We start from the raw sequence: 14,252 nt of genomic DNA on the forward strand, positions 1-14,252 counted from the left end.
AAAGGAGTTGACGACGACACCTTCCAGATGCTCGTCGCTAGAAATCCACAGACTGTCACCGATGTTGTCCAGCTCTGTCAGGAGTACGACGAGTTGCGTAAGCAGCGTGTCTCGACGCGCAGGGCCGCATAAGATACGGCTGAAGTTTCCGCCCTCGTACACGACGTCGCTGCCGATCACACCGCCTTACTGCCCCAAATCAAACAATTCATTCATGAGCAAGTTGCGCGTCAGCTTTCTCTTGTGGCCGAAGCATCCGCGCCAGTGACCTCGTTAGACCCACGTCTACGCCAGGTCATCGAGACACAGGTCACGCAGGCACTGCCTTCATCGCCATCTGTCCCTACGCTGCTGACCTACGCTGCCGTCGTTGCTAGACCCCCAGCCCCACCTATCTCTGGCGCATACCGGGGCACCCCGTCCTCCTACCCTACGACGCTGCCTACATACACGGCCCCCCATCCCGTTTCGCCCCCTGCACCTTCTGTCATTAACCCATGGCGCACCTTGGATAATCGACCCATCTGTTTCGCATGCGGTTTCGTGGGACATATAGCACGCTACTGTCGCCGTCGCAACTTCCAGCCTCCAGACCATGGGAATTCTGCAAATTACCAGGCTGCCCAGAATCCCCAGCGACCATCTTCTCCTATCACCGACTCATTGTCCCCACGACGCCCCGTCGATTCTCGCCGGTCATTACCACCCCGTCGCCGATCTGTCTCCCCGATGCTTCGGCGCACGAGCCCCGCTCGAGAGGAAAACTGACAGCCGCAGTTCCGGAGGCAAGAACTGCGTCGTCGTCGAACTTTCTAAGACCTCCTCTTTGTCCGACCAACGAAATTGATGTGCTCGTAGAAGGTGTTGCTGTACGTGCACTTGTCGACACAGGCGCCGTCGTTTCTGTAATTAGTGAAAAACTGTGTCGCAATTTGAGAAAAGTTACAACGCCGCTTACGAATCTTGCTCTGCGTACAGCCACCTCCCATTTCATCGCGCCGACAGCTCAGTGCACAGCACGCGTTCTTATTCAAGATGTTTGGTACGCCGTCAGCTTTGTTGTTCTCCCACGTTCATCTTATGACGTCATACTAGGATGGGATTTCCTTTCTACCCATCAGGCCCTCGTCGACTGTGCTCGTGCTGAACTCACGTTGACGAATCCGTGCCTTGATATCGACCACCACAGACCCTCGAAAGTGTTTGCCGCAGCTGACGTCCGCATCGCGCCGTTGTCCGCCGTCCTGGTGCCTGTGTTTTCCCCTGCTGCCAATAACTCGACGCTCCTGTTCCAACCAACTATAGCTAGTGTGCAACACCGAACCATCGTCCTCCCATTTGCCGTCATTAACTTTTCCAATGGTTCGGCGGTACTTTATGCGTGCAACGTTTCTGCTTGTCCGTACATCCTGCTACGCGGTGAGTGTCTGGGAAGCCTCGAGACCTTAAATTGTATTTTCGAAGACCCGATCTATCCAGACAAGCCATTTTCACCGACTTGTGCCATTACACCCGCAACTTACGCCAATGAACCTATGGATGTATTCCGCAAGTCCATTGATTGTAACCTCACGCCTGGGCAGCAGAAACAGCTGATCAAGCTCCTACAGCGTTTTCGAGCCTCGTTTTATTACAATCAGCCTTCCTTAGATCGAGCGTCATCTGTTGTTCGCCGTATAGATACTGGTCAAGAGAGGCCATTACGGCAGCGTCCATATCGTGTGTCAACTACCGAACGCCGTGCCATCAATGAACAGGTTGACGACATGCTGACACGTGGCATAAACGAACCGTCAAGCAGTCCCTGGGCCTCTCCAGTTGTGTTGGTGAAGAAGAAGGACGGATCCATCAGGTTTTGCGTGGACTACCGGCGTCTCAACCGAATCACGCGCAAGGATGTCTATCCGCTGCCACGCATTGACGATGCCTTGGACTGCCTACAGGGAGCCGAATTTTTCTCTTCTTTAGATCTGCGCTCTGGATACTGGCAGGTACCCATGGCAGAGGCCGATCGTGAAAAAACTGCTTTCATCACGCCCGACGGGCTTTACGAATTCACAGTCATGCCCTTCGGCCTCTGCAACGCGCCAGCTACTTTCGAGCGGATGATGGACTCTATCCTTCGAGGCCTCAAATGGAACGTTTGCCTTTGTTATTTAGATGATATTGTCGTCTATTCAACTGATTTCGCAACCCATTTAACCCGCCTCGAGAAAGTCCTCGCGTGTATTTCTGTCGCGGGGCTGCAACTGAATCTGAAGAAGTGCAATTTCGCCGCTCGAAAGCTTGCGATCCTTGCCCACGTGGTTTCAAAAGACGGCATTCTTCCTGACCCTGCCAAACTTACAGCCGTTTCAGCGTTTCCCAAACCGACCACCATGAAAGAGCTCCGAAGCTTCATAGGCCTCTGCTCTTACTTCCGGCGCTTCGTCCGCAATTTCGCGACGATCATCGCTCCTTTGACCAAGCTTTTCGCCGGCTCTAGAGACCTTTCAGCCTGGTCTGCCACCTGTGACGACTCTTTCAATGAACTGCGCCGCCTCCTCACGTCGCCGCCTATTCTGCGACACTACGACCCATCGGCACCCACAGAGATCCACACCGACGCGAGCGGTGTCGGGCTAGGCGCTATTCTTGCACAGAAGAAAGACGGCTTCCAAGAGTACGTGGTTGCCTACGCAAGTCGAAGTCTTAGCAAAGCCGAAACCAACTATTCTGTCACTGAAAAGGAATACCTCGCCATTATTTGGGCGATAGAGAAATTTCGACCTTACGTGTACGGGCGCCCTTTTGACGTCGTGACTGACCACCACGCCCTCTGCTGGTTGTCGTCACTGAAGGATCCAAGCGGTCGCCTCGCCCGATGGGCATTACGCCTCCAAGAATATAATATTCGCGTGGTCTATCGCTCCGGCCGGAAACATTCGGACGCAGACGTCCTATCTCGTTCGCCTCTACCCCCTGACCCGGACTGCTGCGAAAGTCTAACCTGTGATGCCACTGCCGTCACCATCGCCGACATGCCATCTGAGCAACGCAAGGACGCTTGGGTTGCTTCGATTCTAGACATCCTGGCTGGGCGGATGGCTTCCCCTCCTTCTCGCACGTTGCGTCGGCAAGTCGAGCACTTCGCCACTCGCGAGGACGTGCTGTACCGACGCAACTACGCACCTGGTGGACGTCAGTGGCTACTCGTGATTCCACGTCATCTGTGATCCGAGATTTGTTCCACGTTTCATGACGACCCCCAATGTGGCCACGCAGGTTTCCTGAAGACTTATTCTCGCATACGTCTCCGATATTACTGGCGTGGCATGTACCGTTTTATACGACAATACGTTCGGGCCTGCTCGACGTGCCAGAGACGAAAAACTCCCCCTTATCACGCTAGCGGTACCTTGCTACCCTTACCATGCCCATGCCGACCATTCGACCGCGTTGGCATCGATATCTATGGTCCCCTTCCCAACACTGCTGACGGTAACCGCTGGATCATAGTTGCCATCGACCATCTCACGCGGTATGCCGAAACTTCATCCCTTCCCTCGTCTACAGCAAAAGACGTTGCGACTTTCGTTCTTCACAACATCGTATTACGTCATGGAGCACCTCGGGAGTTACTGAGCGATCGTGGTCGCGTATTCTTGTCAGACGTCATCACAGCATTGCTGCGTGAGTGCCACGTCGTTCACCGCACTACAAGCGCCTATCATCCCCAGACCAATGGAATGACAGAGCGCTTCAACCGCACCCTTGGTGACATGCTGTCTATGTATATCTCGTCAGACCACTCCAATTGGGACCGAGTGCTCCCGTTTATCACGTTCGCTTATAATACCGCCATTCAAAGCACTACTGGGTTCTCTCCTTTTTTTCCTCCTTTACGGACGCGAACCTTTTTGCACTATGGACACCATTCTTTCGTACAAACCTGACTCCTCAGAGTCCACGGCTTTGTCTCAAGCCGCTACATACGCTGAAGAATGCCGCCAACTGGCAAGATCATTCACAACCCAAGACCAAGGACGCCAAAAGCACCACCATGACGCATCAAATAACACTACTTCCTGCGATCCAGGTTCACTCGTCTGGCTGCATGTCCCTTCTGCTACACCTGGCCTTTCTACCAAGTTGGTCCCCAAGTATCACAACCCATATCGTGTGCTACAAAAAACGTCACCAATGAATTACCTCATCGAGCCACTGGAACTATCTTCTGACCAACGTCGTCGTGGCCAGGAAATTGTCCACGTCTCGAGACTTAAGCCCTGCTACGACCCTCCCGTGTTTACTTGTCCATAGGTCGCCAATATGGCTCCTTATTTCGCAGGGAGTAATTATAATGAATCGGAATAACGGACGCTCTGCTGGTAATGAAGACGACGATGATGATCGGTGGCTGCAGTAGTAGCTCGCGCACGCCGCTCGCCATTAGCCAGACCTGCCTGATAAAGGACATTTTGCCAAGCTACGTCTGAACCTTTCTCGACGTACAACACCTCTATTTTAATATATATATATATATATATATATATATATATATATATATATATATATATATATATATATATATATATATATATTTGCACTGAAAATGCTGAATACATGTAAGAGATGGTGTTCAAAATACGGCTATGACCAGTTTCAAGCTCTTGAAAGACATTGCTTTCAAACTCCATTTTTGTTACTCCATAAAGGCACTTAGTGGGGCATGGATTCAGGCACCACATGCAACGGTGAAAAGCTTTACCAATCTCCAAGTCATGTCATTCACCCTGGTTGGCCTTGCCCTTATATAAATGAAGTGAACACATTTAGTGTTATCTCTCATCTAGCCCAAATAACACGAAGCTACGTATTGTGCTTTAACTTAGACGATGCATTTGATGAGAGGGCCAACAGTGCCCCATTTAAATGGTGATAATAGCCAGTGCAAAAAGAATACAGATGATAAAAAGAAACGATGACACAGGAGCTGCATACCATTAGCCTGTGTTGTCCTGTGTTGTCGCACTTCGCAAGCGCCTGTGTCGTCGATTTTTTTTTTCATTCATGTTCTTTTTACGCTGGCCATCATCAGTACTTTCCAGTCGCCCACCTTACTACCCTATTACCATTTGAACAGATTACATAGAAAATTACAGGCGATGGCATGTCGAAGAAACGCACTTTGTGCATATGGTGTGATCTTCAGTCCTGCTAGGCAAACTTCACTCATGAAGTGACAAGCGCAGTAATGACAAGCTACCTTGCTCTCGGGGGGTGACATGTCAAGGTCTGACTCTTTTTCTCTTGCTGCTTGGTGGCGATTTCAGTGGTCTCTTCGGGGGTGATGCAACATTTGCCGAATCCACATTACTTGCTCGCACGTCAGAGGAAGTCAAACTATAAGAAATGGGCATACATATTTTTATTTACAATGAAGTCCTTTCTCAAAAAAATTAAGTTGTTACTATCAGCAATATTAGTATACGGCATAATTTAGTATGCTTATATAAAAGCTCTATGTGAGATAAAACGCTTGTAGATCCTACACTATGCACTGCCTTCACACTGTTGACCTTATAGGCCTGCAACACCCTCATTTTTTTTTTTTTTTATCTAAGACCTTTGCCTCAGACCCGCCTGCAGGCATGTGGTCATTCAACACTAAGTTGACATCATGTTCAAATAGTTGAAGAAGACTACAAGGTATCCCTGTAACTCAAAAGAGTACGAAACAAAAACGTGGCGCCTTACTTCTCTCTCATGTCCACTTTTTCTGCCCCATCTTTTAACATAAAAAGTGCAACCATGTGCTTCATCACAGAGGAAAGATATCTAGAAAAGTGTATTTTTATTGTTCTTATTTATTAATTCTTTTATTGTATACCTGTCAAGCTGGTGATGATGCTATTGAGTATGTATTCCTTCAGAATGTAACAAACAATTGATTACCTTCTAATGTGACAGCTTCTAAACATGCACCAAATACAGTACAGGTTCGGACATGAAAAAGGAGATTTCTCATAATGTTGGAGCCTAACGTGACATCATAATAATAATTGTTGGGTTTTAACGTCCCAAAACCATGACTTTATTATGAGAGATCCTGTGGTAGAGGACTCCAGAAATTCAGATTGTTCAGCATTCTTCAACGTGCTCCTAAATCTAAGTACATAAGCCTAAAAAATGTCCACATTTATCAAATATGCAGCCATTACAGCCATGATTCGATCCTGCGATCTGAAGGTTGGCACTCCGGCACTGTAAACACTAAACCACTGTAGTGTGTCAGATGCGACATCCTCACAGTACTATAGACCTTTTTCACAAGGAGGCTACCATTTCATGCGCCGCAGCACCATCTAACGTCTGCCACGTTTCACCGCAGTGTCGGTGCATGGGGATGTGCGGCGGTGTATGCACCATATGCACACAGTACACAGGGTATTGCTGTTTTCCGTGGCACACGGTCAAAACACAGCAACGCTTCGCAAATGTAAAGGTGCTAGAAAGTAATCGCTAAGCTGTCAGCTTCGAAATGGCTGAGACAGAAAGTAACGGCGACCCACGAGATGTTCCCGCAGCGGTGCCGACGATAGACAGAAGGTGAGCAGAATTTCATTAAGTAACAAGTAAATGGGTAATTAGTATGTTTTGTTATAGCTGGCCTTGTGGAATTTTGGGAGTATGCACTATGGTTAAATTTTCCAACAACTCTCGAAGTGATCGGTGACACATAAATGAGACAAGCGAACACGTACATACGCCATTGTCCAGCTGCACTTTCAGTGCACGCATTAGTGTTTAAAATAACTCTCAAGTTTCTTTGCAGCGATTTTTAAGTTTAACTGAACTCTAGAATCGCTAGGAAACCATCTGGTTCTGCTCAGAATATCGCAGTAAAAGTTTATGGTACGAAAGAAGTACAAACTCTGATTCGTGTTCTCGTCGTTCTCAAAAGCTTGTGTCTGATCGTTGTGCAGTATAACAAATGGATGTACGACGGACGAGTTCAAACTTCTGCGTAGAAGCAACAGAAAAAAAATGAACGTCTCGAAGCACGGCATGGCGTAAGTTCACTTCGGCTCCAGCAGTCGCCAGTGACGATACACTGAAAGCACACCCGTTTTCGGTAACATTGTTGTCATTTTTTTTTAACACGACGAGCACACATGTTCAGGGAATGACATGGCTTTAATAATTGTGGGTCAATTATTCACAACACTCAGGCTGCCGTGAAAAAAAAAGTGTGGTAGTCATAAGACTACCCAGTTATTGTCGCGAAATCGACAAGTTGAGAAATGACATGCGGTCGAAAAAACACTAGGAGCATGCGTTCCTGAGCCAAAGAACACTCAAGTCATGCAGGACTTCCATCATGCCATTTGAAAAGTGCTTCTTCCATTATCTTGAAATTGCACCAGCCTAGATTGCGGTATCTGCAGGCATCGTAACTCATGAGCTGTTGAATAGGAATGGGGGATGTAGATGTTGATTTGATTGATATGTGGGGTTTAACGTCCCAAAACCACCATATGGTTATGAGAGACGCCGTAGTGGAGGGCTCCGGAAATTTCGACCACCTGGGGTTCTTTAACATGCACCCAAAGCTGAGAACACGGGCCTACAACATTTCCGCCTCCATCGGAAATGCAGCCGCCGCAGCCGGGATTCGAACCCGCGACCTGCGGGTCAGCAGCCGAGTACCTTAGCCACTAGACCACCGCGGCGGGGCGGGGATGTAGACGTTACAACAGAAGAATACCGGGCAAAGCATTTTCTGTATAAACCTTCAGCTTTGACATTGCTTGTCCTTGTTGTAGATAATGAAGGGTAGCAGCACCCAAGCAGAATCACAAGTTGGTGTAATGAAGAAACAGTCACAGGGGGACATATACCACACTTATATTAAAATATTTTTCGAAGAAGGCCAGTGAGCTATGTATATCGAAAAAAGGTGCACCTTGCAAGTCTCGGCTGCCAACCTTTTGTTCTTTCGATAGTTATCACGGCAAAACGCAGCGCCATGGCAGCTTGTCAACCTGTTCTAGTCCGACATTTAGATATTCGGCAGCACAACTGCTTGAGCCCATAAAAAAAAAGGAAACACATTGACCTTCCACGTGCTGCACATGCAAAACGCGGTAATCCCCACACACCAGTGGCTGCATGACTGGTGGAGAGAGAGAGTGACGAAAATGCACCGCTTTGAAGCTACACTCCTCCTCTCCATGATAAAAGTCTATACTTAGGCAGAACTTTAGAAGGCAGTGACATTTTCGCCTGTGTGTAAGCACATGTATGCAAGCATGCGCCAATGACCGCGAGTTCTAGACTGACGTCATATGCTGCACAGCCGTTGACCCTACAATAGGAGAAAATTGCATGAGCGGAACTATTTTTTTTTTTAGTTGCATATGCAATCAGCTGCTGCACTTCATTCATCTGTGTGGGGTCTCTCCTGCCAACATAAGTTGTATTTAACTGTGGACAGTGCCGGAGCAGATACACACATTAAGATCATGCTGCCAAGAACAGTCAATTCAGTAATCAGTTGAACAAGAGGAGAGAATGGGCTACGAAGAATTTCCAAGAGAACTGCACAATTTGGCACGCTTCTACGTCATGGCACCTGCATGGCAAGAAACTACTGTGCATGGCTGACTGGTGCGATCTTTTTGAGTCTTTGTGATACGATATGACAGCCACCTACAGTTTTAATATATTGTAACGGACATGTGAAACGCAGAGAAGAGAAAGGAAGGAAGACGAAGAGGCTTGGAAAAATCGGAGTGCGCTACTGCGAACGACCCTCCCTCACCTCTTGTAAATAAAAACCCTTTCATGACAACTCGCTGTAACAGTTGTGGTGGAGGTGCTAGGTAGTGTTAATGGCTGAAGGGGAACTGGTGTAGCGGTGGCCGGGTGCTTGTGACGTTGGCACGTCTTGCAGCTAGCGACATCACGCTTCGTTGTTTCGTACATCTTGGGCCAGTAAAAGCATTCCTGCGTGCGGTGCAGCATTCGTATGAAGCTTAAATGACCGGATGTCACATCGTCATGCATAGCATGTAGAACATTAGAGCGAAGGCTCTCGGGGACAACTAACAAAAAACGTGCTCCAGGTCTGGAGTAGTTCTTATAGAGCAACTTGTCTCGAACCGTAAAGTGACCACTGTGTTGGGAGGTACGGGCGGCGGCAAAAAGGATCCAGGTTGATATCGTTGCGTTGTCCTCTCTGGAAGTCAGCCCCATCGGGGAACGTGCTTGTAACAGCAGCAAGGCAGTCATTGAAATTCTCAGCATCGCAGTCGGTCGTGGCAAGAGGAATCTGGGAGAGGCAGTCTGCATCAACGTGACGACGGCTACTCTTGTACGACACCGTAAAGTCATATTCCTGAAGTCGCAGTGCCCAGCGTGCGAGGCTACCAGAGGGATCACGCAAACCGACCAACCAGCATAACGAATGACGATCGGTATTTATCTTGAATGGCCTCCCGTAAAGACAACAACGAAACTGCTGCACGGCGAAAACATGAAACTACGAACTTTAACCCATTTTATTTGTTGTACGCCAGGTTGCCTCTAAGCCCTCTGGACACTTTCTTACCCTTTATTCTACACAAGGACAATTCTATATCGAACACCTTGTGCCTTGTGGAAAAAGCCCGCTGAATCGCTCGTCTTCGAATTCTGGCCTTTCAACGTCGTTCGAAGGAACGATACGACGACCGTCACGAACCAGTATTGATTGATATGTGGGGTTTAACGTCCTAAAACCACCCTATGATTATGAGAGACGCCGTAGTGGAGGGCTCCGGAGATTTCGACCACCTGGGGTTCTTTAACGTGCACCCAAATCTGAGCACACGGGCCTACAACATTTCCACCTCCATCGGAAATGCAGCCACCGCAGCCGGGATTGGAACCCGCGACCTGCGGGTCAGCAGCCGAGTGCCTTAGCCACTAGACCACCACGGCGGGCCACGAACCAGTATCATTCGAAAAAGGTGACTTGGTGTCGCTTTGGACACCGCAACGCAAGCGTGGATTGTGTCAAAAGCTTCTGTCATGATATTCAGGCCCATTTGTAGTTTTGGAGCGTCTCAGCCAGCTCACCTACGTAATAGCTCGGTCTTTTGTCCAATGGTTGACGATCGAGCAGAACGCAGCTCACTCACATTGCTCGCCTAAAACCTTTCTACCCTCTCTGTGCATCATAACTTGCCCTACAGGCTTCGTCTGCTTGCGGAGGAATGTAACGGACATGTGAAAGGTAGAGAAGAGAAAGGAAGGAAGACGAAGAGGCTTGGCAAGATCGCAGTGCGCTACCGCAAACGACCCTCGCTCACCTCTTGTAAATAAAAACCATTTCATCAAAACTCGCTACAACAAGATTACTCTTTTTTTTTCTATACAGAGCCACACAAAAAAATGGCCTGCATTTAGAAGGCTTGTTATAAAGTAGCTGTAATTATTTAGCTACTTTATTTTTAAAAATTGATTTATTTTACCGTATTACAGACTTTACAGCTGTACAAGAGGGCAAAGAAAGGAGTTGGAAACTTAAATTGTCATGAGAGATCCTGAACACCATATTTTTTAGGTTATATTTTGGCTAGCAATTCACCATACATGTCTTACTGAAGGTTCCAAAATTTAGATACACTATAAAAGAGAACTTCCACTAAAATTTTTTTGTGTTTATTGCAGTGAAACTGTACGGCTGCATGACAACACTATCGTGTGAAAAACAACACCGCATGTCTAGTGATAGCTCTTTGCGATTATCAGAAGCCATCCCCATACTTACTTTTTCTATACTACATGAGTCAAAAGGGCCTGCAGTAACCAGAAATGCATCATAGTTACCATGCACAGTTTTATTTTCCCCTGTACATCTTGGCAATCAGCTTGAGATAGTTCTCTCATTTGGACTGTTCTTGTTTTGCAAATGAAAGAACTGAAAACATGGTCCACCGTGAACAACTGGGAGCTGTCAATCAATAGAGAGGAATACTTGTGCTATACTGCTTGCACAGCCGTCAGCACACACCATTTGCAGAGAAGGCACAGTTGGTTTCAGAATCCCATAGATCAGACAACTCACAATCTTTTACATTGCAACAATGCCAAAAGTTGGTGCATTGTATATGATTTATGATTAGAGTTTCAAGATAAACAATCATAGATACTCAACTGAACATACTCAACGATAGTGACCCTTACACTATGCAACAATAATAAACAGAGCACAATTAGATGACCACATGATGTCCCACCAATAAAGCAGCGTAAATCCTCATTACATTGCAAACAATGCTTTTGTCATGGGTGTGCAGCCTTGCTTCAAGACGAATGAGCAAAATCACACTTTTACTCACAGCACATTGCAGCATCACAGTTGTAACGATTTTCTCATGATTAGGCATCACGAAAGGCCACAGCAGGCCAACTAACCTGGGCAACTGTTCAGCCAGTTCAGAAGAGTCGCTAGTTAGGTCAGTAAGGCCTTTCACTTGAAGCGCCTCCGCAGCTCTCAGCAGTGAAGAAAGCTGCTCACGTGAAACATTCACTTCCCCGTGGTACATGAAATCGACAATGGCTCTCAGTTCTGAGAATTTGAAATCTTTGAGAATGACGATTGGATGCTGGTGACTGTTCTCTGCAAATAAGGTCTGCAAAGTATAAAGCATTACAAGAGCTGCTGTTACTATTGCGTTTAACAATGATAGTGTCGAAATTAAATCATAATGTCAGAAATGAGTGATAACTTATTTCACAAGGTTTTTTATACAAAGGGATGCATGCAACAGCAGTATGCATGCTTTTGAGTGCTACGTAGTTAGGTTCAAGTGATGTGAGCATTTACAATAAAAAAAATTGGCCATTTTACGTTGCACTTTAATAATTTTTCAATAAAGATTTTATAGGAAACGGCAAGGCAACAAGCCCACTCAAAAATCGAACAGTTCACATAATTCAAGCTCTGGCATTATTATTTCTTAATGCATGCTTTCTTTATTTGTTGAGCACACTTTCATTATATATTATTAATATTAGATTAACGTCCTTCCAAGTGTGGTGTTTTAGCGTGACGAGACATTTAATATAAGACATCTGACATTTTTGACAATCCTGCCTTTCTTTTCTTTTCAAAGCTACTCTTCATATTTTTCACTAAATTTGAAAGCTCCGTATTTGCCCAACAACTAATTTAAAGACAGCTGAATTTGGTGCTTAAATAAGTAAAGAAATAGCTGATGTGAGGGCACTTTAGCTAAGGAAATACTGTTGCGCAACTTTTACCGAGTTGTTTGGAGCTGCTCGCCATAAACTCCCTTGTATAAATAAACCCGAAAAACGTAACCGGCAGGCAGGCAGATAGCCTTCGAACAATTATGACAATACAGAATCGTTCGGGTACCTGAAAGAAGGGGCTGCAGGCGGACAGCATTGCCTTGTGAGCTTTGAGGCTAAACCCTTCGCAGGCAAGCGTGACATCTGTGAGCGATTCGCTGAAGAGTAGCTGGTCGAGGGCACTCAGAAGGTTGCTGTAGTGGCTTTTCCACTTCAGACAAAATTGTTGCGACCCCATGGTGGAACCTGACCACAGAACACAGTAGCGCGTTCAGTTTATTTCCAAAAGTACCGTTAGGTTTCGGTTGCGAAATGCGCTGACCCCGATTAGTCGCGCGCCACAGTTTAGTACGGCAGAAAAGGTAACGACCCCTCGTAACCTTTAAAACCATCAAAGATCAACAGGTATGGACGCGGGTAAATCAGAACTAGCGTCGGAGGTGACGAAAAAGAAATAACAAAAAAAAAAAAAGCCTGGCTTCACAGTGATGCAGTCGAAAGCTCTGTGCGAAGCCGCTCAAACTTGTGGCAATGGTGGCAAAATTTACGGACTCCCTGTCCATTATGCACTTGCGTTAGGAAAAAAAAAAACTACCGCTTACGTAGTTATTCTGAGCACAAGTTGAGACGCAGCATGACGAACACACATACCACGCAAAAGTTTTACAAAGCGCAAAATGCACCACTCGACGAGAGCGACGGGTGGTGGCAGCGTTAAAGCCTGCCGAAACTTAATTGTTGCATTACTAATGTCAATTCACATGTACGTTTCACAATGTGACGCAGAACATCAGCGAAAAGAAGAGTAGGTCACTCACCTCGCGCGAAATAAAACTCTGTTTACAAACCGATGCGACGCTCGCTCGAGTAGAGTTTACACTTTAAGGTTGCTAACCTAATGCGCGTCGCATACGCCAAGTTTAGTGAAAATAACAAGCTGTTAACTAAATGAACGCAAAATAATCTGCAAATTTTCTTCGTGAAGTTGTACTTATAAAGCTTTTGTAAGCAATTATTATGAGTTGAGAAAGCGTCCTCACTGCTACTTGGCCCCACTGAGGCGTCTGCTTCACTGGATTTCACTATGATAGTGGTGATCAGTAGTAGAGGTCTGCTTGCTATGGTAACAAACTTGAGCGTAGTGCAGCCGTTTCGTTTGTCACCCTTTGTAGCTGTTGTGTCCCGTCTGGTTGGTGTAAATAGCAAGAAAGCGTTACTTGTGGCATGCTCGAGAAAGCGATCGTTCAGTGTCGCCGTTATTGTGTAGGAGCACGCTGTGTGTTGCGGTGAGAGTCACGGTGAACATCTGGCTGTGCTTCGAAAGCAGTGATCGTGGTGTTGAGCAGCTGGTTTGTTGTGATTGAGCGTCACCTCCTAGCCTCGCTTTTACGTTCCTTATCTCCACATATCTTACAAACTGGTGTCTTGTGCGTGTCGTGGATGTCTGGACTGTCTCTTTCAGATGCTTTCACAGAAGTAACGTGTCTGTTTCAGACATAAACCTCTGCAGTGTGGGTATCACAGTGAGGCTCAAAGTTGCTTTACTTTTGCAGACGATGCTTCACTAAAGAGTACCCCTGTCTGCCACCGGTGGAGGTTCTCCAAGTGCGAAAGTTTCAGCGCCAACCAATAAGATCAGCTGGGCTGTGCAAGTTATTCCTGCGACCATGTCGTTCAGGCTTACCACCGCATAAAGAAAACGACACATTTTTTTTTTCTTTATTCTATTCACATAGTGCATGAATGTCTACATTATAATGTTAGTGCGCACTATTTTGACGACCAGTGTGAATTGCTCTTCGTCAAGCTCTTGTTTATTTTCATGATACCAGGCGTAAATATATGTGTCTGTTTTCGTAATTACATATCGTAAAAATGCCCTGTTTTACTTTGTTACACAACGAAAG

The 14,252-nt window shown here is 46.5% G+C and overlaps 1 protein-coding gene across 1 annotated transcript in view; it reads right to left on the minus strand.

The window, feature by feature from the left end:
* Window positions 1-13,254, minus strand: part of LOC119186442 (uncharacterized) — a 40,192-nt gene extending 26,938 nt beyond the window's left edge. Inside the window, 4 exon segments of the mRNA XM_037435043.2 lie at window positions 5,249-5,385; window positions 11,446-11,663; window positions 12,413-12,591; window positions 13,164-13,254. Of these exon segments, the coding sequence (XP_037290940.2) occupies window positions 5,249-5,385; window positions 11,446-11,663; window positions 12,413-12,583 (526 nt within the window). The 5' untranslated portion in view covers window positions 12,584-12,591; window positions 13,164-13,254.
* Window positions 13,255-14,252: the final 998 nt, after the last annotated feature.

This window comes from Rhipicephalus microplus, chromosome 1 (assembly GCF_043290135.1).
Source record: "Rhipicephalus microplus isolate Deutch F79 chromosome 1, USDA_Rmic, whole genome shotgun sequence".
NCBI classification, from domain to species: Eukaryota; Metazoa; Arthropoda; class Arachnida; order Ixodida; family Ixodidae; genus Rhipicephalus; species Rhipicephalus microplus.